The 26,098-nt window shown below is 40.0% G+C and overlaps 1 protein-coding gene across 2 annotated transcripts in view; it reads left to right on the forward strand.

Moving 5' to 3' along the window:
* LOC117263607 (CCR4-NOT transcription complex subunit 3-like) overlaps positions 1-26,098 on the forward strand; it is a 46,667-nt gene that overhangs the window by 5,653 nt on the left and 14,916 nt on the right. For both annotated transcript variants that reach the window (XM_078175905.1, XM_033637161.2), the window contains exons 2-10: positions 1,084-1,146; positions 9,558-9,625; positions 10,594-10,668; positions 12,843-12,932; positions 16,665-16,793; positions 17,683-17,778; positions 22,592-22,720; positions 22,961-23,051; positions 23,486-23,619. In XM_078175905.1, the coding sequence (XP_078032031.1) occupies positions 1,122-1,146; positions 9,558-9,625; positions 10,594-10,668; positions 12,843-12,932; positions 16,665-16,793; positions 17,683-17,778; positions 22,592-22,720; positions 22,961-23,051; positions 23,486-23,619 (837 nt within the window). In that variant the 5' untranslated portion in view covers positions 1,084-1,121. The remainder of the gene's footprint in view (positions 1-1,083; positions 1,147-9,557; positions 9,626-10,593; positions 10,669-12,842; positions 12,933-16,664; positions 16,794-17,682; positions 17,779-22,591; positions 22,721-22,960; positions 23,052-23,485; positions 23,620-26,098) is intronic.

Here is a 26,098-nt window from a genome sequence, read left to right on the forward strand (position 1 = left end):
TGGAACTTGATGGCACTCTGCTTGTTTCAAAAAACATTTGGAAAACTCAACAGCAATGTCTGGCTGATATCTCCAGTGCTCAGCAACTCACACCAAACAGTCTCGACTGATTGATAAAACATACCGGTATATAATTTTGATTTGAGGTGAACTATTAAGCTTTGATGCCTCACGCCTGAAGCCCACTTTCCAACTAATTAAAGAAGCCACAAATTCTGTACTCAAAAGTGTGTCCATAAAAAGCACTGTTGTCATACGTTTCTTATCTGCAGTTCATTTATTGGTCCAGTTTGTTGTTTGATGACATATCCTGAGCTAAACTAGTCAAGCATATCATGTCATATCAGTCATGTTGTAAAATTTCCAGCAGCCACATCGGAGTTTGATTGCAGAATAGGATTCATCAGCTGTAAACATAAACAATTATCTTCACATTTTTGTTGTCAGTCCTCACAAATCAGCTGATATGCATATGATCATGAACTCCATGATGAACTCCATGATGCAGCTGACACATTTATACTGAGGCAGAGGAAATGGAGCATTAAATGCATCAAGTTCAAACTTGTTTCCTTGTGTTGTTGAAAAATATGTAATAAAAATGTATGCAGAAATCATCAATGAGCGGCAGGTTTTGTTCAACAGATAAGCTACTTTGCAACACTTGAATGAGTCCTTGGGCACTCTGAACATCACAGATTAATGAAACAAAAGTATTTAAGAGAGGATGTTTCCTTTAGTTACAGTTCATTCCTGTGGGGACATTTCAGAGGATAAAGGTCAGATTGAGCCGCAGAGCTGTGCCTCTATCATCAGGGATTCAGTGTGATGCCCAAAGTTAATCCAGCAGGGCAGCTACTTAACAATAAGGAGGAAAACTGTTTGCATATTTTACCCTTTTGTCTCCTCTTTCCCATCTTTCCATCAGTCTCCGCTTGTCTTTGTGACCATTTCGTCAGTGCATATTCTTTGATATTTTTAGTTTATGGAAAAAGACTGCTTGTGTTTATTAATGTGCATTGTCCTTGATTAAATAAATGAGTAAACACACAAATAAACCCCGTTTGTCTCTATTTTCTGCAGTGAAAGAAGGCATGAAGACATCATCCTAGTCATCAGTCATGGCCGATAAAAGGAAACTTCAAGGTGAGATTTCTGAGCATTTGTGTGTTGCATCAAACACCTGAGTCGATGCAAATTAGGATTTGTTGTGGTTTGATCAGGCGCCAAGTGGGTGAGGTTTACCACAAATTATATAAACAGGTAGCATCACAATCACAGAAACATATTTCAGAGTAATTTACGTTTCTTTGATTTAAAAGTCTCCTGTTGGCATCTTTGTTGATGAACTCCACCCATCTGTCACTTAAAGTCGGTCAAGACAAATGTCAAATTGTTTACAGCTCAAGTGTGATCACACCTACTTCTGCTTGGTTACTCTGTCTCTTTTTTTGTGACCTCAAGAGAAAGAAATGCTTTTAGTTTCACGCTGCGTGGTTGAAAGAGAAGCAGGGTGTTGTAAACAGAAGTCACATGAGCTCACAAGTAGCTTGTTTACTGAGTTGTGCAAGCTGCCAGGTTAGAGGTTTTTGGCTGCAGAGGGAGTCAGAGAAATACATTGTGTTTTGGTTTCTGTAGCTTCAGCTCAAACATGATGGATTTACCTTAACTCTTTGACACTTTTTACCTTCTCAAATGAGAACGCATAAAGAAAAAACTGGAGAGGAGCAGTGGTCTTTAGTGGATTTTGTAATGCATGGACTTCCAGTTTCAGTATCTGACTCTTTCTGCATCTATATGTCTTGATATATTTCCTTAAAAACGTTGCATTTTGTGGTTGTTTATAGCACTGGGATTGGAAAACGTTCTATCTATGGCTGCAGCTGTAGATTATTTTAGTAATTGAGTATTCTACAGATTATTCCATCGGTTAATGGAGTAATTGAATAAGAAAAAAACTTTTGCTTTATGAAAGAGCAATAGTAAACACAAAAGAGAAAATAAGACATGTATCTTAAAATTTACAAGTAATTGGTTACTATTTTTTTTAATTCCACATTTTGTATTGCTTGAATTACGTACAGGAATGTTATCTGTCAAAACTAAACCCATTTAGTGCATTTAAGTGCCGGATTATATTATTGATCCTAAAGAAAACATGCAAAAATGAAATGCAAAAGCAAATTAAAGTACTAAATACCTAAAATTAAAGACACAAAAAAATTAATTACACATGAAAGTTGCTTTTGAATTGTGCAATTTTACTACAGCTCAGGCATAACATGAGCCTTTACTGTTTTCTTGGAAGGCAACACGAGTTAACATGTGGTGACAGGCAGGCCAGCTATTAGGAAATTTGGGCAACATTTTCCAAAGTGGGACCCTGATTTTTGATGAGGTGTTCCGACTTAGATAATCAGGCTGCAGTCCGATTTACATTAACTTTGTCAGCTGTGTGTTTTGCACATAGATGTGCAACTGCCCCCTTTGTCAGATGGACTGCACCATTTCACAATACCTGTGAGGGGGTGGGAGTATCAGACGGCACATTGAAATGTGGTTTAATTTATCATGACAATACATGTAACTTGTATTGTCAGTGATTTAAGTCAGTAAGTAAATTGTGCTTGATCTCATTGAAGGCACAACCATAGACCTTTTCATGTGCTCCCCCTTGGCCTTGGGCTGGGCTCAACTGCACCCTTTGACCTTTCTGTCTTCTGTCCGGCCTGTCTCTACCCTTTAACCTTCTTTTTTTTCTCTCTCTCTTACTCCATTTTGCAACCATGTCATCAAAAGCAGTCATCATCCGTGCAAAACACAGTGCCCTGTACATGGATTAAATGAATCTTCGATGCAAAGAATTTGAATTGATGATTGTATTTAATGGATTCACCCAGGTTTATCAAGGAATTGTTTTAGCCCTGTCTATCCCCCGAAAAAATGCACCATAGTTAGTGTAGGAGAAGACAGAAACATGCATTTCAAGTTTGCTGTAACAGAGTAGCCCCACATCATTACAATGTCTTAAAAGTCATAAAATTAATTAAGCTAAAAAATAAGGCCTTAACTGGTATAAAAGGTTTCAATTCAACTCCTTGTCATTTGTAGATACAGTTCATTGTATTCATTCAGTATTTGTCAGTAAAGCAGGACTCTTCAAGGAGCACATAGCTGTAATATTATTAGTTCAGAAGTCTCTGTTTCCGTTGTCCACTGTGCTCTCCACTATCGTACATTTATTGTTTTGCTTAGTTTGAGGTTTAAGTGGTGTTCTTTTAACCTGGCACCCGACTGGAAAATTAGCGCCACCTACCGCTAATCTCAATGAACCAACCCCCAAAATTGGCATAGCGGATGGAAAAGCACGTAAATGCACATTTTCCTCACCAATTTTCTGAAAATTTGGTCAAAATTTGCACTTCATTTGGGTGAAATCCCAACTAATGTGATAAGTACTTTGATTTGTCAGGTGGAACAGTGAAAATCCATGAAAAGGTTTTTTATTTATTTATTTATTTTCTAGGTAAGGTAGCATTTTATGATATTTATCAATGTTGCAGTATTCAATGAGAATTGAGAATGTTGTTCATCTCTGTATAAAGGTTTCTGTTTATTTTCTTTTTCTTGTTTTTCTTTGGTAAATGTGACACTGTGCACAGGGTGACATTGTGTCCGTGTGTTTGGCAGACGTCTGTGCTAAAGTCTGCTCATGATGTTGGCACACTTTCACAGAGTTTCACAGACACCAGAGCATGTTTCAGACTTCAGACAGACTCACTTTGTTTCTAGTGAGAACAGTCAAGATCTGAGTCCTCTGCTGCTGCTCCTCTGCTCTGCTCTCACTGCTTTTCTTTTTAAAAATTTAAACAGCATGACCGTTTCCAGTGAAGCTGGTGTTGACTGATGTCTGGAACAGTTCACAGGACGCCGTTGATAATGCTTCCAAACCTCCACACCCACCACAACAAGCTCTTTAACCCGACCCAGACCTTTGTGTAAAGACAGAAAACCTCGAGGCTCTGTTGTCCCACAGAAATTTTCCCTTACTTTGATGTTATTTTCAAGTGACATTTGTCACTGCAGGCTGAAAATGTGCTTTTTTTGACAGGATTGATGATTCTGTCACCATCACTCACCCTGTCACGTGAGCTCCTGTCACTTCTACAACTCAACGGCTGTCTGTATAAAAACAAAACATGTACCGCTCCTAAAATCTTTGCATGAAGAAGAAACGATGAAGCACCAACTAGGCTCTGTCAAATTGTAATGTATTATTACCGAGGATGTAGACTTTCATCTAAAAATAACTCACTCGCAGCAGAATCTTAACATCAAGGCTGTTTAAGGTCAAACAAGAGTTTGTTCACATAACTTAATCTGTTCTCGACTCCTCCGACTGCTGCATCTTTCCTTGTCACTCCTCGTTGCTCCATCAGCGACAGCATCATTGATACAATTTGAACAATGAGAAAAGCAATAAGACTGAAGTATTTGAAGTATTGAGACCTGGCATCTCCTTTTTTTAGTGAGTTGGAAAGGTTGTCACACAGGAACTCTGGTGTCCTGCAGACTTTCATTTAGGACCCTATCTGACACCTGGTGCATAGCGACACATAGCGCAGCGCAACTGTCATGGCTAGTTTTAGACCAACGCAGTTGTCATGTTCACAGCCAGCGCCCATGTTTTTTAAGTAGCAGATGTACTTGCACCCATCTGTGTGCCCATGGGTGTGTAGGTCTTAAAATGAGGTGTGGTCAGGCCCATTGTTGGCATGTTGTTGTTCTGTGGCAGCGGAAAATGATTGTGCCATTGATTAACAAAAACCTGGTCTAAAGTGAATCACACAGAATTTTACTGTTATTTAAAGGGTGCATTATTTAGATAGTCCACATAGGTGGGTTTACAGTAAAATATCAACAATGATCTCTAAAATGAGAACAGAGCAGGGATGTAGATCCTCTGTCTGACTCCCTATTAAGAGAGATGCTGTGCACATTTACACACAAGGAACAGCGTAACTTTACTGATTATTTTAAAAGCTAAAAGTTTAGTTCTTTTTCCTCTGTTAAGTTTAAAACTACAGTTTTAAGTTTTTTTGCGTAAGAGTTCCACAATATTTGCTGCAGTGACATTACTGCTCCTTCTACATTGCTCTCAGCAGGAAACCACCTGCTTTTCCAATTTGGGGAATCCGCCATGTAAATAGCAGTGCGGGGTTTCCCACTCATTCATTTATCTGTGGCACGACACCATGTTATCAGCATATGCCACCACATTTAGGTTTTTTTGGAGCTGCGTTTTTCTCTATCTCAAACTATGTGTGCACGGCAGAGCCTACTCTGGGCACAGACAGCACAGCAGAGCACCAAGCGAAATCAAAATAAAAGTTAACAGTTCATTAATTCATATTATTTTAGTGCTGTCTATCATTTTTTCCAGAGTTTTTGATGAAACCATCTGCGTTCCCATGGAATTCACACACCCCATAGTCCAGTGCTGGGTCTAATCAGCAAAATAAAGTGTGCTTTCACTCACCTCTGCAGCAGCTGCTCCTCTAATCAACCGATCTGAGTGCTCTGCCTGTTCACGGACCTGCAAAAACCTTTGAATTTAGAGAGGGGACACAGAATGATCACAGAGGAACACGCACAAACAAAAGGAAGTTTGCTAGCCCACCTTAACGGTCAGAGTTAAAAAAGCAGTAATAATGATATACATAGTTTATATACACACATTATTGGCACCCCAAGATTTTGTTATAAATGAGTTCTGACAGTTTGAAAATAAAGATTATTAAAGATGGCAGCAAGAATAGATAAGATTTATTTCCTAATGTCAAAGTCAGCAACATAACTGGTAATTTACTACACGCATGCACACACACACACACACACACACACACCCACACACACACACACACACCTCTCTCTGTGGGCAGGTTAAACAATATCACATCAGCAAACAATCAATGTCCTTTCATCCAAATTTCTGAGCACCCCCTGAAGTTGGATGTCTGACTTGAAAAGTTAGAGAAACTTCATCATTCCCGACCTCAGAATCTAACATAGCTGCTCCGCACATCACCAGTAGTGAAAATAGTATTAGAATACTGCTTAACAGTAATTCTTAGTAGAAGTTTATTTTGATCACATAAAAAAAGTTGTGCACTCAGTCAAAACTGGGTGTGGACATGCTGCTACTGTGTTTTTATACACAAAATACAGCATAATGCATTGTTGCCAACTGGTATTGATAACAATGACTAACCTGGCTAGAACTGGTTTTACAAACAACATCTTGGTTTGCCAACTCATTGTTCTAGAACAAGGTCAACACGGAGATGATGTCTTAGCCACCGCCAACCTCAGACTTTTCAGGTAAAAGGAATGCAGCCTATGTCTGTAATGACAACATTAAGGAAAACAGTAACAGCGCCAGCCTGAGTTGATCACCAATCAGCGTTCATTTTCCCTGTAGATCGTCCTTGGTGGCAGCCAGAGTTGTGCAGTAAAAGCAAAGTTTATAAGGAACCAATCTAAACGCAGATGGTGTCACTATTTTATAGCCATTACGTTGTGAAGAAGTTATAGCACAAAACTTGTCTGTAGCCAATTAAAGCTTGGATTAACATAGATGTGGGTTGCAGATATGCACATACGTGATTTCACTTTGCTTTTCTGACACCATTTACACTGATGGTGTATGTGTCATTAAAGTTCTACTGATAATCAGTCATGTGATGTAGTGGTCAGGCTCTGTGCCTCCGTCTTTTTTTAGTCTACAAATGTTGATAGAGACAGACTGATAATTGTGTGCACACTGTGACTGAGTCGACGAAACTAATAAACATTATGCTGCTTTCGTGGTGCTGTGGGAAATTTCAGAATCATGAGCTCAAAGAACGTGCAAGACATAACATGTCAGGATTTTCTGTCATCAAGAAATCACAAGGACAAACATTTTTCCTGACTGTGGAGTGTGCCTAAGAACCAAGCAATTTATAATTTTACTGTTCTGACTGCAGTCACATGACCAGGACTCCAGTTTAGATCATATACAAGAATGCATACCCTTGTTTTTCAATTCTAGAATATAGTCTGCTTTAGTGCAGCGTGAAATGCAGGAAAAAAGCTGTCAGCTCTGTGGCGTGTTGAAGATAAAAATACTTGCTTTGGTGTGGTCCAAGTCAGAAATATGAAAAGTTAAAAAATAATGAGCTTTTCCCTGTGTACATTTAATAGTGAAGAACTGATGTGTGTCACATGCTGAGTGTGAACATAAATCTGGGGCATCTGTCCTTCTCTTATCTGACGCACACACTCTTCACCGTTCACTGGGGTGCAGATTCAACAGTTTTATGTGGCATTTTTATCAGTGAGGATCGGCAAAATAACAAACACTTCTCTGCATAATGCACCACAAACTGCATGCTCCAAAATGATCATACAGTTAAATTAACACCTCTCTGAAACAGATGTCTCTTTTGCAAGTGTTGGTGGTGCTTTTTGTGGTTGGCATTCAACGGTGGTGGCTTCTGGCTGCAAGTCACTTTTTTGGGATTAAAATCAACTCAACTCACCAGTCTGCAAACTCACCCCCCGCCGACTTCTTCTAGCTGGCCAAATGTAAACATCAATAAATATTGAGGAAAAGTTGGAGAAAATGGGCACCAGCCAAACTAGCATCCTGCTAGCCATTGTACAGGCTTGGGATAATAAACTGGACAAACTCCATGCCCCCATCAGTTTCTGGCGGTATATCCACAACTGTAACGTCCTTTGATTCACCACAACTAGGCTTAATCCTGAACAGCACCATTCAACTAGGTGACTCTTTTTCTATATGCTGATCCAACTGAGCAGAGGACTATGGAGAGAAAAGGAGAGGCTTTATGGTGAATAAGGTCTGGTGTGACAGTCGGAATGTGAGGTGTTGTACTGCTCCTGCTCTGGATCACTGCTATACGCTTTTAAAGGTGGCTGCAGAGCGGAGTTGCTGCCCTTGTTCGGGAGGAGCAGCCATGCAGCGGTCTTTATGAGATGGAGATATATAACAATCTGCAGCGCATCCCTCCAGTTATGGAAGAGATGGAGCCAATCAGAGTCTGGAACGCATTCCAGGACACCAGTGTCGACATCATTGATGACATCAGTGAATCCAGGAAGCTACAAAATCACACTCTGCAGCCTGTGTGGAGCCATGGACAATTATAAAGCAGCAGCCTATGAAACTCCTAACCTAACTCGTTGAGTGGACCGTTAAGGTGTTTGTCATCCTGCATCAGGACCCATGAGGGCAAATCAAACTCTGTTGACTGACAGAAATTTATGCAACAGCACTTTAATGCTTCTACAGTGTTCATATTTATGTTCAAAGAGCTCATAGAGAAATAACTGATTGTAAGCATCATTAGTGAGCTATTATTAGACCACAAATCAATCGCATGACATGAATAATGACTACCACAGGATGAAAAGGAGGTTGCTTGTACAGTATTGATTCAGGGTTAATACTGTGAGGTCACTGTCACACACTTTTTGATGGACTCTAATGGACTTTAATGGACTTTTTAATCAGGAAAAATACCCACACTGATGTGCATACGTGTAGCCATGGTTGCATGTATGCATTAGCATAAATAGGTTATGGGATATACGTAATCTATATCAGGATCAATTATGAGATCATGGACAGATTTCACCATCAGCAGATGGATTTAGTAGTAGTTTGGCTGTTGAAATCATGTTAAGATCACATATCTGCTGTCATAAAATCCTGTGGTTGGTTCGTTTTCTTTCACACCACAAACTAACCGCACCAGAGTCTGTATGGAAGTTGGCCAAGACCCACTTTTTTAAGCGATGTTGGTTCGTTTGTTTGATCCACACCAGGGTTCGACTGACAGCTTTTGAAACAGCCAAACATACCATACTAACTACGCAAAACGGACCTGAGTTTTTTTTCCCGAACGAAACAGGTTAGGTTTGAAAGCAACCTGAATTCCAGTGCACAAGTTAAGGAAGCCAACAGGATTGTATTTCACACAGTTGTATCTTGTATGATTTCATGTGGCAAATATTGATTAATTAATGACCTTTATATTAAGGGAAGATTTATAGCAGACTGCATTAGATTGAGCTCAGTGTACCCAATAAACTGGCAGCTGGGTGTGCACAGGATATTTGTTTGTGTGTAACCTCTCACTTACAGGTAATAATGTACCTTTTAAGATATGCATATTTTATTAGATGTCAAACACAATTTGTAAATGCGCTGCTGTTATATGGAATTCTGTGTGCGTGCGTGCGTGCGTGCGTGCGTGCGTGCGTGCGTGCGTGCGTGCGTGCGTGCGTGCATGATCTGAAGTAGGTTTACTTTGGTACCTGGATTACTTCGCATGTTGGGTATACATATTTTTACTCCAGATAATCAGCTAATCTACTTTGAGTTGGCCCTAACTGTTCTGACATGTTTACATTCACCTTCACATGGGTGATATCATTTCATAGTTTCTTTAATCCTCTGTTATTGCTCCCTTCTTTGTCTCCTGCAGGGGAAATAGATCGATGTCTGAAAAAAGTAGCGGAGGGAGTGGAACAGTTCGAAGACATCTGGCAAAAGGTGAGGGAGGCTCGTCACAGGGATCGATTCATAGATTATTGTTTGGACTAATCATTAAGATTGTAAGAGAATATTCACCCATCACTGTTTCCCAGAGCCCTTTTTATGTCCAATCCACACTCCAGAAATATGACATTTATAATGGTTTAAAACAGAGAAAAACAGATTACATTCAGCTGGAACCCAGAGTCTGTAAATGTCAAAAAAATTGTGAAAATGTTTCAAAAAAGTCAAAGGTGACTTCTTCAAATGTCTTGTTTTGTCCAAAACTTGACAATACTATGTTAAAAATTATCTAAGCCTAAGAAAACCAACACACGTTCACATTTTAGAGGCCAGAACCAGAGAATTTTGTCACAGAATAAACTGAATTTCTTGCCCTATCTGCCTCTGAGTGTAATTCATCAGACTGTTGATAGCTGGGCAAAAGGCCTCTGCGATCACAGTAGTTAAAAACATTTTACCATCACTAGGACAGAATTAACTATACTCATGATACTGGTTATAAACTGAGCTGTTATTAAAACGGCGCTGGGCCCTGACCTAACAGCAGCACAGAGTGCAGATCTGTTGTGCTAATGAAGAGGCAAAAAGAGGCAGTGTTTGAGTTACCAAATATCCCAGCTGCCCTTTTTCCTTCATTATCCTGTCCTGTATTTATTGTGCTGCTGTGGTTGTATTTGTCAGAGTTTAATGCTGATCACTACCCCCACAGATATTCATGTTCTATTTGTCTTACATTTATTGTTTCTATATCTTAATTTATAGACCATTATGTGTCCTGAAATTAATTGATGACACAAAGCTAAAACAGATCACAGAATTTTGAAAGTATGAACAAAGTCCTCATTGACGGGCTTGTAAAACTTGTCATAGATTGCATTTACAGAGTGGACAAAACAAGGGCATGCACTGCATCCTTTTTTGACTGGAACTTGTTTGACCCCTTTGTTTCCTTTCCTCCACAGCTTCACAATGCAGCCAACGCAAACCAGAAGGAGAAATATGAAGCAGACCTCAAGAAAGAGATTAAAAAGCTACAGGTAATATACAGAGAGAGATGATGTACATATGAGAATTTAAGTCCTGAAACACCTGGAAATGAAGATTTCCGATCAAAGAGTTGATGGAGCTTAAGTGCTCGCAGGTCTTCCCCCTAAAATGAAATAAGTAACTCACAGTATCTGGACTCACTGTGAGTCCGTAAAGCTGATCGCTTTCTTTTAAGCTGGGCTCTGCAGAAATCTGTAAAAGACAAAGAAAAAAAGGCAGAATATAAAAATACACCCTCCTCCAGCAGCTCCCTCCTCTCTGTCCGAAGCCCCTCCACCAGACAACCATGGGCACATGCAGGTGCTTCATACAGTAACCGAGTGTTTCCCATACATTGATTTATGTAATCGTACTTAGCCTAATGGTAGAGTTGCAAACAGCCTCTCTGTTCGCTCTTTCTGTTTATCAGACCATAAATGAGACAAGAATTAGCTGCTAGCCACCCCACTGTCCCTCTGCCTTGTTTCCCACCGCTGTGGACTGCCACCCTAGGAGGAGAGCAGGCAGTAGCTTTGGACCTTTGGTCAGCGGCTGTTGAGGTTCAAATTCAGCCAGCGCTGGGTGTCACAGCAGGCTGGTGGCCACTAGCAGCACTGGGTCCAACCTGTGTAACAGCAGCATAAGAAAGTTTGCTAGTCTGTCAGGGCTGTCAGGCTCCCCAGACCTGGGGTTTGTGTTGACCACATTCATATTGCTGTGGCAGCTGATTGGGGCTCCATCTGCGGAGCTGCTGCCTGCTCTCCTACTGGCGAGTTGGTCTGTAGTGGCGGGGAGTGAGGGGGAGGACACACTGTGATTCGAGGCTCTAGCTAACGTTAGATACACAAACGTGAACTAGAAGCCACAGCCGTGAGCTTTTGGCTACACTTAGCAGAAGGGGAAACTATAAGCAACATTTCTCTCCATCTCAGAAACACTTTGCCGCTTTATTTTGCTTATTGTCAGACTCTCTTTTTGATGAGTCTGTCTTCCTTTTTTTGAGTTGATTTGCAGTGTAGGCAGTTGTTACCAATGCTTGATTAGAAACATTCTCTTTAGGGATTCTCTACCATTGAATCAGGTTTTCACAGAGGGGACGTGCACACACATCTGCATTTGTAAAAACAGCCAATAGGAACACCCTCTCTCTGAAATGACCTATGATTGACCAAAGTCTCCCATTACAGACTAGATTTTCTAAAGCCTGAAGGCAGAGCCAAGAGGAGGTACAGAAGTAGTTTTCTCTCACCAATTGGTGTACAATATGCTCAAAGTTTATTATGGGATTTTTGCCCAGTGGTGCCAAAATAAAACTGCCGACATCAGCTTTAATACATCTGCGGAGCAATAGTAAATGAGGACACTGGGAAAGCACCCAAAAAACTGTAAACACCAAACATGGCAGGGATTTATCAGCAAATGTAAACATAAGCTTCACTCTATCTCATTGACTTTGAAAAACAGAATTTAACAAAATGAAGCAGTTTTTCTGTCTCATCTGGTACACAGGATATTTTCTTAATAAGTAGCTAAACTGTACAGATTTCATTGGGCCTGGAAATAACAATTCATTTCATTTACACTGAGCTGAGATCTGATCACCATGTGAACTAGACGTACTCCACTCTGCAGTGCACTCTGTGTGAATTTACACCTGTGTGTAAACGTGTTTTTCATCAGATATCCAGATACAGGTTACTTGTCAATACCAGGTGTAAATCAGGTCTTAATTTCTATCCAATCAGCAGGTGACACAAATAGCTAGAAACAGCCAGAGCTGACTGGTTGAGGTCTGACGTCTCTTCAGTTTGAGTCCTGAAATTAGATGAAAGGACATTGATTGTTTGCTGATGTGATATTGTTTAACCTGCCCACACAGAGAGGTGTGTGTGCGTGCGTGTGTGTGCATGCATTGTGGAGTATTAAATATCACCCTGGTCAGCCAGAAGCAGTGTGTGCTTCATCATAGTGTTTCCATGAGGACCAAACTCCAAGCCAAGCCTGTTTTCTGCATGCAGACACCAAGTTCACCATCCATGACTGTTGAGGACAAGTCGCTGCATGTATTCACTAATGTATCTGCATCTCTCTCTCTCTGTATCTCTCCCAATCTCTCTCCCTCCCCCGCTCTGTATCTCTCCCTCTTCTTCTTCTTCTTCTTCTCCTGCTTCTTCTGGTCCCCCAGCGTCTTCGAGACCAGATCAAGACGTGGGTGGCATCCAACGAGATCAAAGACAAAAGGCAGCTAGTAGAGAACCGCAAACTCATAGAAACGGTGAGTAGGACACATCACGTTCATTATAACACTCCATCCAGGACCTGTGTTTACTCTGGAGGATTGTGTTTGTTCTCAACTCTGGAAAGTCTTCAAGAGTCTAAAATATGTATTTAACAAACTCCAGGTCTGAATTCTGCATTCTATATATTACATAGCATTGATACATCAAGTTATAGATTACCAGATAATCAACAAGTTTTTGGCCAGTATTTGTCTTCCTGTAATGAAAGGGTGTTGTGGATCTATAAAACCCATTTATTCCTGCAAGACAAATATTGGCCAAAAAATATTGCTAATCTAATAATGGGATTTTCAACCAGGGGTCCTAGAGGGAGTTCTAGGGGGTTCCCAGAACAATTGGAAATAGTTTATTTTTACTATTTAATTTACTGTAGAAGTGAGTCTAGTGTTAGTAAGAATCATTTAAGCGAATATTTAGATCATTGGTTTCACTTCCTCCACAGTTATCTCCTCAACTGTCTTAGACAACTGCAAATCTGGTCTTAATCAAATCTAACAACCAAAATCTTTTCTGTTGGAGGTCTCTGATGACCTCTGTGACCTCATTTGTATCAGTTTATGGGTCCTTGATATGAAAAAGGTTGAGAACAACTGGATTAACACACTGATAACAGTCAGCATACTGGGGTTTTATTTTCATCTATGTTCTTGAACCAGTGTTTCCGCTAGTAACATTTGGTCATGGCGAGCATCCATGGCCAAAAAACCTGAAAAAATCCCAGCAGAAAAATAGTAGTTGCTGAATGTAAATCTCGAGGCAGTGTGTGCTTCACACACACACGGGTCATCTGTGACCCATGACCAGGTGATCACAGATTATAACAATGCAGAGCAGTGATGATATAGACCACAGATTCAACCCAAATTGGACTGTTTAGGTGAGTCAGTAGAGAATCCAGTCTACAGTGTAGTTCATACACATAAATCACTTTTCTATAATACATCACTGATATTTCAGTGGAATAAATTACTTACTGACTTATTCATACTTCAAAAACAGCATCAATAAGTGATTAACATGGGGGGGGGGGGGGGGGGGGGGTGTCAAAATAAAATAAAAAAATAAAATAAAAATCAACCAGCCACCCTCCTCCCCTGACAAGTCCCTTCATAAGTAAAGAACAGTCCCTAAAGTGCGGTGAGGTTTGTGGAGCGTTACCTGCCACAGAGAGAAATGTGAACTGCTCGTTTCTCCTCTGACACGTCACATACCTGTGTGCCGCCACGGCTCGGCTGTCCAGGTACTGGGCGGTCATGACACCAACGAAAGAGGAAATTACTGGATCTGGAGTCGGACTTCTCTTTCACCGGTAAGCCGTTATCTTGCACCGCAGAGCACTATGAGCCTCCGCCGTATTCCTGTCTGTGACCCCCGTTCAACCCACAACCACCAGGATTCGCCTTTCGTTTCTGCTGCTGGTTGAAACATGATAATAGGGGCGCCCCAGCGCCCACTCCACTAACTTGACGTGGAAATGAGCGGTAGTCTAGAAAACTGGTGAGTTTTTTTTTGTTTTGTTTTGTTTTGTTTTGTTTTGGAGGGCGCTCGTGCGCCCTCACATAGATTGCGTCCTGGGCGGTCGCCCACATTGCCCATAGCAAAACCCGTCCCTGGGTGTACAGGAAATCTAAAATAACCACTTGTCAACCAGACCCGCTGTCGACACTAACCTCGCGACAACTGCCACCCAGACTACTGCAGGTGGCAGTTCTCGCGAGGCTAGTGACAGAGTTCAGTTTGGAGAGGCAGAGGAATGGTTTTTTTTTTTTTTTGTTAATTATATTATAATACGGGAGATTTACGGGAAAATACTAATACGGGAGGACGGCGGGAAAGAGGGGTAAAATACGGTAGTTTCCCGGCCAAAACGGGAGACTTGACAGCTATGGGCCATTGTATAGCAAAGCCCCTTTACAGCTGGAAAAGAAACAACCAACCAAACCCACATACATGCGCTTATTTTCATGGGGAAAGGGTATAACATTGGGCTTCATGATCAAAGAAAGTTTTGTATAACATCTACACTTTTGTCCATACTTGCATGTCTCCTCTCGCTTTTCTCAGTTGTCAACATGCTCTCTCCGTCTCTCGCTCTTTCTGGGGAAGTACAGTACATGAAAACGTCATTAAATAAAGCCTCTAAACCTCTTAATTTTAGAGCAAGCTCTAGTTGCCATATTTTATAATCAAAATTATTTTATAATCAAGAGCTATAACCAAATTACACATCCTATTGTACAAGTATAAGTGTCACTGTACAGCGTCAGTGATGGCAGTAACCTTCTGTGATCTATAGCTGACTGGACTGAATGCTCTCCAGGAGTCTGTCTGGATTCTTGAAAAACTTATTTAATGATGTTGTGCACAATGGAGTCCGCATCACAAGGAACCTAGTGATGGACTAATACATATGATTATAAAAAACAAACAAAGCTAATCTTTTGTCCAAGCAAATCTTAGCTTCATATAGCCTGTATCCCAGGAAGAAAGAGCCTTTTAAATAATAATGCGACTTTCTAGTCTTGCAAAAGAGTCTGTTAAATGGACAGGAATGATATGTGTAATGCATGACACAAATCAAATGGGATCAAAAATAATTCTGAAATCAATTCCCATGTTGGTCCACTGTAAAGGGAGGGACACGGCCTCGCTATTGGAGTTATTAAAGCTTTTACATTTTCGTCCTCAACACCCACTCATTTCAGTAAAAGCTGCCCAGGAAGCGATGCATTTAAGGCACTTATGTTTGTTCACTAAAGAAAAGGAACTTGGCAGTTAGCGTGAGCAGTGGTAGCCACCATGGTGACACAGTTAAAGACAAAATCACCATCATAATCTAGTTAAGATACAGAATAACAGACTGAAAATGCTATCAAATAATTTCTCAGATTACCCCTTTAAATAAAGAACTTCACCCAGGAGATTCATTATGGCATTCTTTACAGGGAGCTGGTAAACATGGGATCTGGTCCGATATCTAACACCTGTTCTTCAGCTTAGCTCATCTGCCCATCAGCACACAGAGCCACATGAGCCTTTGATGAGGGTTATTGAGATGGGCTGAATGTGAGCCACCTGCCTGCACAATGAGGGATGAGAGCAACTCGCCAGCTCCTTCTGATCTCAATGAGTCGGTTTTATCCTAAAAGCTGCTCTTCAAGACTTCCTGTGGTTCAGTTGGTCGACCTGAAATTATGCATCCTGCAGGAAGCAGCCGGGGTTAGTTAGCAACATCTTGTCTTGGCCAGGAAAGAAGAACATCAGAATCCTCAGGGTTTTGACACAGAGATACAGATACATAAAATGACTTTCCCAGTTTAGAGCCGCAGACATGTAGAATACAAGTTGGGTGTTAAAGTAACTGCTGTGGTTTTCCCTCAGGAGGGAGGAGGCTCTAACGACCATCAGTAACAGACTGCATATGGTCTTGCCCTATTTCTGGTCTGCTGAGTGTACTTTAATGGCTCCTCTGGATGCCAGACTTCCATTTATTATTGCTGAGTTCTCCTATTTTACAGCTCCATCATTAAGATTATTTAAGAACAGGGGAAAAAATGTTATTTCCTTTATTATGTAGAGTGGAAAGGTATTTGAAATTCCTCGGAGAATGTATTTCCCCTTGTATTCTTCTGTATTTTTGTTGTTGTGTCAACAAGTATGGCTGATTTGTCTGATTTATCTTTTTGTCTGTTTGTATCTGCTTGCAGCAAATGGAGCGGTTCAAAATAGTGGAGAGAGAAACCAAGACGAAAGCGTACTCGAAAGAAGGGTTGGGTCTGGCCCAAAAGGTGGACCCGGCCCAGAAGGAGAAGGAGGAGGTCGGGACGTGGCTAACGGTGAGTGGCAGTGTCTCAGAATTAGTATCCTTAACAGTAAGAAAGTGGTGTGAGTCAGAGGGGACTCCTCTCATAAGAGAGTTTGTTGCTGGTAATGTTTTTAATTTTTGTTTTTTAAACAATCTTGGAACTGAGATTGAAGTAAAAGTGGAACCAAAACCAGAATAAAGACAGAACATTGTTTCGACTTTCACAAAAACAAGAACTGAAAACCTCATTAACCAGCAGCCACTGACATCAATACATCACAGCTGTGTCTCCACAAAGCGTAAACTTCTATTTAAACAAGGGTGATATACTGGGACAAAACAAATTATGCTGAAATTTCTTTGTGTTGTGTCAAAGTGTACATGTGGCTTTTTCTGTTTTGTTTTGTTTTCTGACATTTATAGACTGAACATTAAAGTGACACGCAAACATAAAAAAATAATGGTAATGAAAATGATTAAGTTGCATTCCTGCTAATTTATTAAGATGTTTCCTTTTGTAGTTGCACAGGCTGCATTGAAGGTATAGCTCATATCCTTATTTTTCTCATAAATTTTATGCATAAAAATGTCTTTTGACCATAATTCTGACAGTTTTGTATCATCAGTGATATCTTAATTTAATTTTACCTACATCATCCAGAACTTCAGCTGCAACCAACTGTTGTGTTCATCATTGTAGATTATTTTAATCAATTAAACATTTGGTTTTTCAAAAAGTCAGAAAATAAAGAAATGTCTGAAAGATACACTGATATCTTCAAACTGCTTGTTTTGTCCAGCGGCAGATCTCAAAGATTTTAATGACTAATAAAATATAAATAGTTGACTTAACCAATTGTTTAGGAGTGTCATGACACTGTGACTGTGATATTAACTTTTTCTTCCTCTCTTTCCTCCAGAATACGATAGACACATTGAACATGCAGGTGGACCAGTTCGAGAGCGAAGTGGAGTCTCTTTCAGTCCAGACGAGAAAAAAGAAAGGAGACAAGGAGGTTAGTCTGTTATTCCAGAGTAAATTAAACATTTAAAATGTTAAAAATGGGGAAAATTTTCCAGCATTTCTGCTTTTTGCTGTAACAAAAACGCACTGAACCATGACACCACTATGTCGAATCAAACCAAACTATGAATCTTGTGCTGGTACACCCCGACAATGCACATAAAATAAATGACAATAATGCATCACAAAAAAAGGAAACTAAATATAGAAACCAAAAAGGTGTAGGCTGAAGCTTAAGCTTATTATACTGACCCTTTTTACTTTGCATATCCTTCTGAGTAACTTATTCACAACTCAGTCTGTTTTGTCGAGAGTGGCCACTATCAGCTCCAGCAGCCGCCTGGTGGAGATCAGCTCTCTGCCGAGTGTATTTTTTTTTTCTGGTTATTTTTCTTCCTTGCTGGTTATTTTTCTCAGTATAAAGCTGACACTGATCAGTCGGTCAGTCGGCCCTCAGCCTCTCTCTTCTCTAGTGGAGAGGTCACACAGTGTGTCCTACAGTTATCTTCTCTCTCTGTCCTGATGAGGATAACCTTGCTGACCACTTCTTCTTTCACTCCCTCTCTCTCACTCACTTTACCTCTAACGTCCTCTCCAGGGGCCTTATTTATAGAAAAACCTCTTTGACTTTATCCTTGACGAAAGGCCAGTCATTTCAGAGAACACGAGCACGAGCAGGTCTGTGTACACCGTTCATACCTCGCACATGCAGTGTCAGGAAAGTGACTCTTTTGTTGTCATAGAAAATATTTGCAGCCTGTTTCCTGGCATCAAGATCACTCCCTCTGTAATTTGCTTATGTCTAAAATTTGTGGAAAGCACCAAATTATAAATGACACCCAGAGGGGTTTATTTTTGTCTGTTGCTTTTGCAGTTAGCTCAGCTGGCCAGAAGCGTAGGACTGTGTTTCTCAGTGGAGATCTTGAAGTGCTGATGAGTTTTCTGGTCTCAGGTTTCACACACAGGCCTCAAAATGACCAACCGAAAAGATTGTGAAATTTCTCTTCGGCGCGTATTTCATCACATCACCTGCTGTGCTGATTAGGTTTTATTGTTTTGAAATTTTTATGGTTTTAGGGCTTACTCCTGCAGCACTCTTTTGCTGCGACTGTCGGTAAAAGAAGACTAAACTGGTCACAGATCCAGGTAGAAGCGTCACTCAGTCTGGGTCTGGACTGCAGTCCTCCATTTAGTGGTGCCCGTCATACAAGATATTCAGACCTAAACCAGTGGAAGTGGAAGTCAGTAAGAAAAAGATCCAATAGATACAACTGAGCATATTAAGGATAGACCGATACATCGGCCGGCCGATATATTGGGCCGATATTTGAGTTTTTTTACTTGTATCGGCATCGGCCAATACGCGCGTGGGTTCGCGGATTTATTTGTCCCTGGCATGATTTACAGACAGGCATCCACGGGCAGCTCTGTGTTGCCGGAAGACCTTGCAGCGCACATGCAGCGAATCCTACTGTGTACAGTAGTTGTTGTTTTATTTATGCTTCAGCTTAAATATTTGTTTATTTTATAAAGACATTACTGGAAGATTTAAGAGCACTGAACTCTTTTTTATTTGAATGTATAATAATAATAATAATAATAATAATATTCTATCTGTTCTACCTCAACTTTCCATCTTGTTTTAGTATTTTTTACTGTTCAATAAATGTTTCTTATTTTAAACTTGAGACCTGGAATATTTATTATCATTGTGTCATTTTTTTGATGTAAATTGAGGGAGCAAAAGCAGTATCGGCCCCAAATATCGGCCCAAGAAAATCGGCAGTCCATAATCGGTCATCGGCTAAGGGTGATAGAAAAAAATCGGTATCTGCATCGGCCCTAAAAAATCCATATCGGTCTATTTCTAGAGCATATTCCCTGAAAAGTTTATAATAATAATTAGGCCAGTAAAATAGTGGGGAGAGTTACATTTTATATGAGTTTCAAACTGTTTTGCACATCAACATATTTTATAAATGAGGAGTTTATTTTCTGCATTTCAGAGTTACTGGACTCCTGCTGCCCTGAGAGATGGTGTTTTTGATGTGTTTACTCATAAACATCATTAGTTGGTTGAACACAGTTACAGTCAGTAGATAAACAGATCATTGGCTCAGTGTGGATATAAAAAAAAAGCTTGTTACTACAATCAAAAGTCCAAACTCAGTGAGTAATAAATGTTTATTAGAAGCTTCTTCTGGTTGTGGCTGACGGTCACATGTGTTAAAAAAGATCCTAATAAAACCAATAAATGCCATTTTAGCCTACATGAAACATTTATTCAGTTGCATACTTTCCTTACTTCTTAGTACTGTATTTTTGACCCGTTGTGACATTAAGAGATCAAATTTAGCCTTTTCGAGCCTGAGTGCACTCAGCAGCACAGAGAGGTCCTCATGTTCCTGACATGTGCTGCTGCAGCATTAATATGTATTGTGATGAAACACATTAATATGTTCCACACTGCTGCCTCCACTAATGCAGTCCAGCAGCAGCCGAACAACATACATCGGAAGTGGTCATGCCCATGTGCTTTTATAATCACATCAGTTCAGCCAGTGACCCACAGAGCTACACGTGTTTCAGTTGTTAATGTTAATATCCAAAAGAAACATCCTGATACTTTTAGTTTTGTCCAAGTAACTCTTAGAACACATATGGCGCTGAAACATCAACATAAAAAAATCTATATAATTTTTAGTGCTTGAGTGCTCCAGAACATGCATGAATTAACTGTGGAGGAAAAGCAGAATTAAATATTGAAATCAGAAGTGGTGCTGCGGCTGTGTTATACGATGCATAAAGCCATAAAGTGCACATGTAGCTGCTGTACCTCTCATGTGTTTCCTAACGTCTGTATGTATAACTTTAAAATTTTAACATGGCTTTTTCTTCATTTTGTAAACAGTTTTTCTTTTAAAATGCCTTTCCTTGCTGTTACAATTAATAATTGATTCAACTGTTTGTGTATTGCATTGGAATAAGGTCCTATATATCAGCATGTTCAGCATTTTTTTATGCCTAATATTAAAGTAAAAAAGTGCGACACCAATTAACAGGTGACTTAACACTTCATTTGTAACAATAAAAAAATGCAAAATGACATGGAATAAAAGAAGCGCAAGCGCTCTAGTAGCCTCAAGTAGCCTCTGTCTTTGTGCCTTATGAAGTTGTCCGATGGAGCAAGAAAAAAAACAAAACACAAAAAACCCTGCGTACTGTATCGCTGAAACTGCGCTTTTCCAGCTGAGCTACGTACATCTGTCTCACTACCAAGTGTTGAACAGACTCATGAGAAAAGTCTGACACACTGGACACTAGATGATAAATCTCAGGTTGACGATGTTTCACACTATACACGTTACTTATGTGAAGTATGTCTGAAACACTGCACGTGAAAGAGACTTGCTTTTTTGACAAGAAGATAACCGTAGTGCGGCTTTGACGAGGGCTCCGGTGCAATAGTATCCCTTTCAAAAAGATTTTTAATCCAGCCTTGAACTGCATTGTCTTTCTTGAGACATTGTAGAATATATCCATAATAATATATCCAACACTGAATGTCATCTGTGAAAATGTATCAATTTTCCACTAGCTGTCCTTGATGCTTTTGTCGAACCAATCAGAGGCTGTTTCTGACTGTGTCTGTCTGCCTGTGGCTGTTGGGAGTCAAAGGCAAGTGGTTGAGATACGCCAGTTTGTGGTTGTTCCATCCCAGAAATTGCATGATGGAGCTGCCAGTTTACACCAACGGCAGCGGGTCTCTCTCAAGCCATTAGCCGTGTGTGTGTGTGTTCAAATTAACGTATAGACCAACATGCGTAACCAGAAAAAAATATTCTCAGCAGTTAACCGATTAATGGTTAACTGTTGACATCCCTAGTTTCTACCTTAATTTCTTTTTTATCTGGGTGGAAAGGCATTCAACTCAAATATCAAAAATATATAAAAAGTATGGAAATAAATTTGATCAATTTCCAGGTATTAAAAAGTATGGAAAATGAAAATAGTTTCCAGACTATTACCACTGTTCTAAAATACTGTTTTCTAAAATAGAAAATTATGTATTTCCAAAATTAATTTAATCAATCCGGATTGTGTTTTATGCCGGGCCAAGCACAGTTTGTGTGAGAGCAATTGTCTCAGAAAACATACCGCCCCTTTTACCTGATTGACAAGTGGTACATCCAGTCCGCTGCCCCATGACCCTCTTCCAGCCCCCCAGGTATCAAGTTTCACTCCAACACTGCACCTTCGACAAGAAGACGAGTTTCACGTGGTTCACAACGGGTAGATGCAAGTTTTTGGATGGATGGCTTGACAATACCGTATATAAATACCGGTTGGCCAAGGATTCCCAGTTCACACACAGAACTAGATGCAAGCTTTGTGTGAAATCGTTTGACATCGCCAACATGGGGGAGAAGGCGATTCTGAGCCGCATGAAAGGAAAAAACACGGACGACTTGTTACTGCATCGCTTGCACCCAGAGTCCCAACTTTTTTGCCTCAGCCCAGACATTGAACTTACTTGAGTTTTTATTTGCATGTCATTATGGTACTTGGCTACAATCGCCTATTAAGAATAATTAAATATGATGTGAAATATGATACACGGAAAAGTATGGAATTTTGAAATTCCAAATGTGTAGGAACCCTGTTAACAGGTTGTTTTCCTGTAGCTGTTTCTGAGGAGGAACAAAAGAGGTTGCTGATGCATTTATTACCTGAAAAATTGTTTGAAACTAACAGTGGAATTATCTTCCCACCGGTCCCCTCCCTCTGTTTTTTTTGTTGTATAGAAGCAGGATCGGATTGAGGAGCTGAAGAAGTTCATTGAAAAACATCGGCACCACATCCGGATGCTGGAGACCATACTGAGGATGCTGGACAATGACTCAGTGCAGGTGGACGCCATCAGGAAGATCAAGGTTCGCTTATGTCTTTATCAAACTAAGTCTTTCGGCTCTTACTACTTGTAGTGATTTTATTTTTCTGAACATGTAAATACAGCAGTTTGTTAAGTGCCACGTTATAAGATTTATTTTTCTATGGAAAATTAAAGAGTTGTTTCTGAAAAGATCATATACAATATGTCTGTTTACTAAACCACATACACATTATTTATCTTTCTCTCTCTCTCTCTCGTTTTATGTTCTCCCTTTATAAAGGATGATGTGGAGTATTATCTAGACTCGTCACAGGATCCAGACTTTGAGGAGAATGAGTTTCTGTACGACGACCTGGACCTGGAAGACATCCGTAAGTAGAGAAGGAACTGCAGTTATTTCACTTTGCTTGTTTGCACAAGACAGAATAGAAATATATGAAATGTATGAAGACATAAATTACCAAAACATTTGCAGGTAGAGCCAAAAAGCCAAGAAGAGTCTACAGACGATGTTATACATACCATCCAATCAATGCAAAAATTCAAGATAAAAACACAAATCTTTGGTGATGACTAATGTAAGAAAAGAAAAGCTTAAAAAGCTTCAGTAGTCATAAAGGGAGCCTTTAGCTGTTCCTCATTTTCTGTCATGTAATAAAAATGCCAAAGTAAACTGAAGATCGGCTATAAACTCACCAAACTAACAGTCAGTACTATAAATATAATCATATTGGTGCCATTTTTTCCCTTTTAAGAGTTGATTGTCATTGAACTCCTCTCCCTCTGTGTCTCTGCTCACCTCCAGCTCAGACACTAGTCGCCACCTCCCCGCCGGGACACTCACACCTGGAGGATGAGATTTTCCAGCACTCCAGCAGCACACCCACCTCCACCACCTCATCTTCACCCATCCCTCCCTCGCCTGCCACTTGCACTACGGTAAGTAAACAAAAACAAAACTGAACCTGTACCTTGGGCTGTACCGAACTCAGAATTACGTCAGTGTAATAAGATTTGACAGTTTAGCAGAAGTATATAACTGTTCTTTTTTTTTTTTTCCATATTAGGTTTTGAATAGTCTGAGTTGTACATTCAGTGTGATAGCAGCATTCAGGTAATACAGCAAGCAAGCTTACTCCGCTAAAGATGGATCAGAAATGTGTTATAAAATTTTTTCGAAACTAGATATCAAACAAAAGCCAGAGACTGTGATGTAATAAGTTGCTGTGAGCTGTAGATTTACCACTTCTAAGCAGAAGAGAGAAGATGATGGTATCTCTAAGAGTCTCCTCCTCTGTGCTGCTGCATCTTGTCCACAGCTGACTGTGCCAAAGAGCATAGTCAAAGTCAAGAGCACTTACTCCGTAGCTCAATCTGGGACCAAAATGTAACCAAAAGTACACTGCACAGCACATTGACTGGCAGTCTCAGTCAACAGAAGGGTCTCTGACTGATGATTCTAATCTCCAACTTTCAGGGGACAACCTTAGAATTTTGTGGGTTTTAACCTGTTCCACTCCACCAGGACTTGTCCTCAGCTGACATTGTTGTCTTTCAGAGGCGGAAGTAGCGGGTTCTGTGGGTACCCATTAGTCTCCCCTTTACGGACATGCCCAATTTATGCTTGTCCCATGCAGTATTGGGCAAAAACCATGCAGTTAATGGCATGCAGTACAAATGTGGTTTTTTTACCCGCTGTATTTGAATATTGCATGAAGGGTCCCTAAACCAGTGGTTCCTAACTGGTCCAGCCACAGGGTGCAGATTTCTCCACAGTCATTGGTACAAGGTCCACACAGTTAAATGTATTCAGTGTCATACTTGAGGTTGGGTATGTCGTCACAAGCTAGTTTGCTGTCTCTGTCAAGTTGCTGTCCATTAGTCATTCACTCTACAGCAGAAAACAGCACTTCAAAATAAAAGGTCTGTGCCGGATATTCACTGCACTGAAAACACATTTTCACTTGCGGTCTATTTAGAATAGACCCAAGACTCACTTTTAGACCACAACCCACCAGTTTTGGAATTTAACTGTATAAAATGACCTATAGTGACCTCTAAGATAATCACAGCCTCGTCAAACTTTACAACCACAAATTAGAGACCTCGAGCATCCAGAGAATGTTTAGCTTTAATAGGTGTATTGATAATAGCATGGCTTCTCTGCAGTTTTCAGAATAGAAGTGCTCACCATCCAGTCACCAAAAACTGCAGTTCTAACAGAAATCTGAGATGTCAGAAGCTTTTGATACCAAATCACAGCTTGATGTCTTAGCGTGGTATTTCTGAGGGATTTTTGACAATTTTTATTGATTCTCGAGTAGTAAAAAAAATGCTTATGTTTAGCAGCAACACTGTAACAAATGGTATCAACCCAAAAATTGCTGAGACAACTTATGAGACATAATTGAGCATGAGAATGGTCATCACATATTCTGTCATAATGTTCTGAGCCCGTATATACTCTAAACTTTTAAAGTTTGAATCAGGGCCAACCAAAACATACTTGACACATAACACTGACCTGCATCTCAAAGTTAATCTTCAGGTTCCCAGCTTTCAGATGATTCATACCACTTCTATGTGGCATATATTGTTGACCTGCTACCTCCCTAAAATACCCTGCCCCCAGGGTATGAAATTAACAAAATATTTTGGGGGCAATTTTGGCCCCCACGGTCTAAAAAGTGAGGGCATTTTCAAAATGTTTGGGGGCCATCAAAATATTGTAATTATGTTCTAACAATAAGCACATGAAAAGCAAAACCAACTAAGATAGTGTCTTCACTCTTCAGTAGAAACCACTATAAATGAAATAAATAATGGGTTACATAAAGTTACGGTTGCAAAATATCACTCAGATTTCCTATAATTCAACCAGTTTAAATGTGATGATTTAACCATTAATCTACTGATAGCAGTACTAATGTTTCACCACATTACAGTTACTTTTACTGTTAAAAAGGCCAAATTACTATAAATTCCTTAGATGCAATCCTGGAAGTAAGTTAATTTAAAATTTAACATTCATTCTACCTTAATTTTTCATTAATTTGTCATTGTGTAGACACAGATCACCCAAGAAATGGTTAGTTTATACTTATGGTACAGCAAAACCCCCTCCCCTTCTCTGTCAGATTACTCTCACGTAATCAGTGCAATCTCGTTGATTATGTCTGGAAAATGAGTTGTAGACGTGACGGTAAATTAATTTAATGAAAATAAAATTATACTTTAATGTCAGATTGTAATACTGTTAAAAATATAAATACATATAGTTGTTTCGAAAACTTGGGGGCAATTTTGGCCCCCGGAACATGGCTTTTGGGGGCATTCTTGGATAAATTGCAGGCCAAATGGCCCGTGGCCCTTGCTAATTTCTGACACTGCCTGCCCCCCTAAAAAAACAAAAAATAGG

This window comes from Epinephelus lanceolatus, chromosome 16, assembly GCF_041903045.1.
Source record: "Epinephelus lanceolatus isolate andai-2023 chromosome 16, ASM4190304v1, whole genome shotgun sequence".
In the NCBI taxonomy this organism is placed as follows: domain Eukaryota; kingdom Metazoa; phylum Chordata; class Actinopteri; order Perciformes; family Serranidae; genus Epinephelus; species Epinephelus lanceolatus.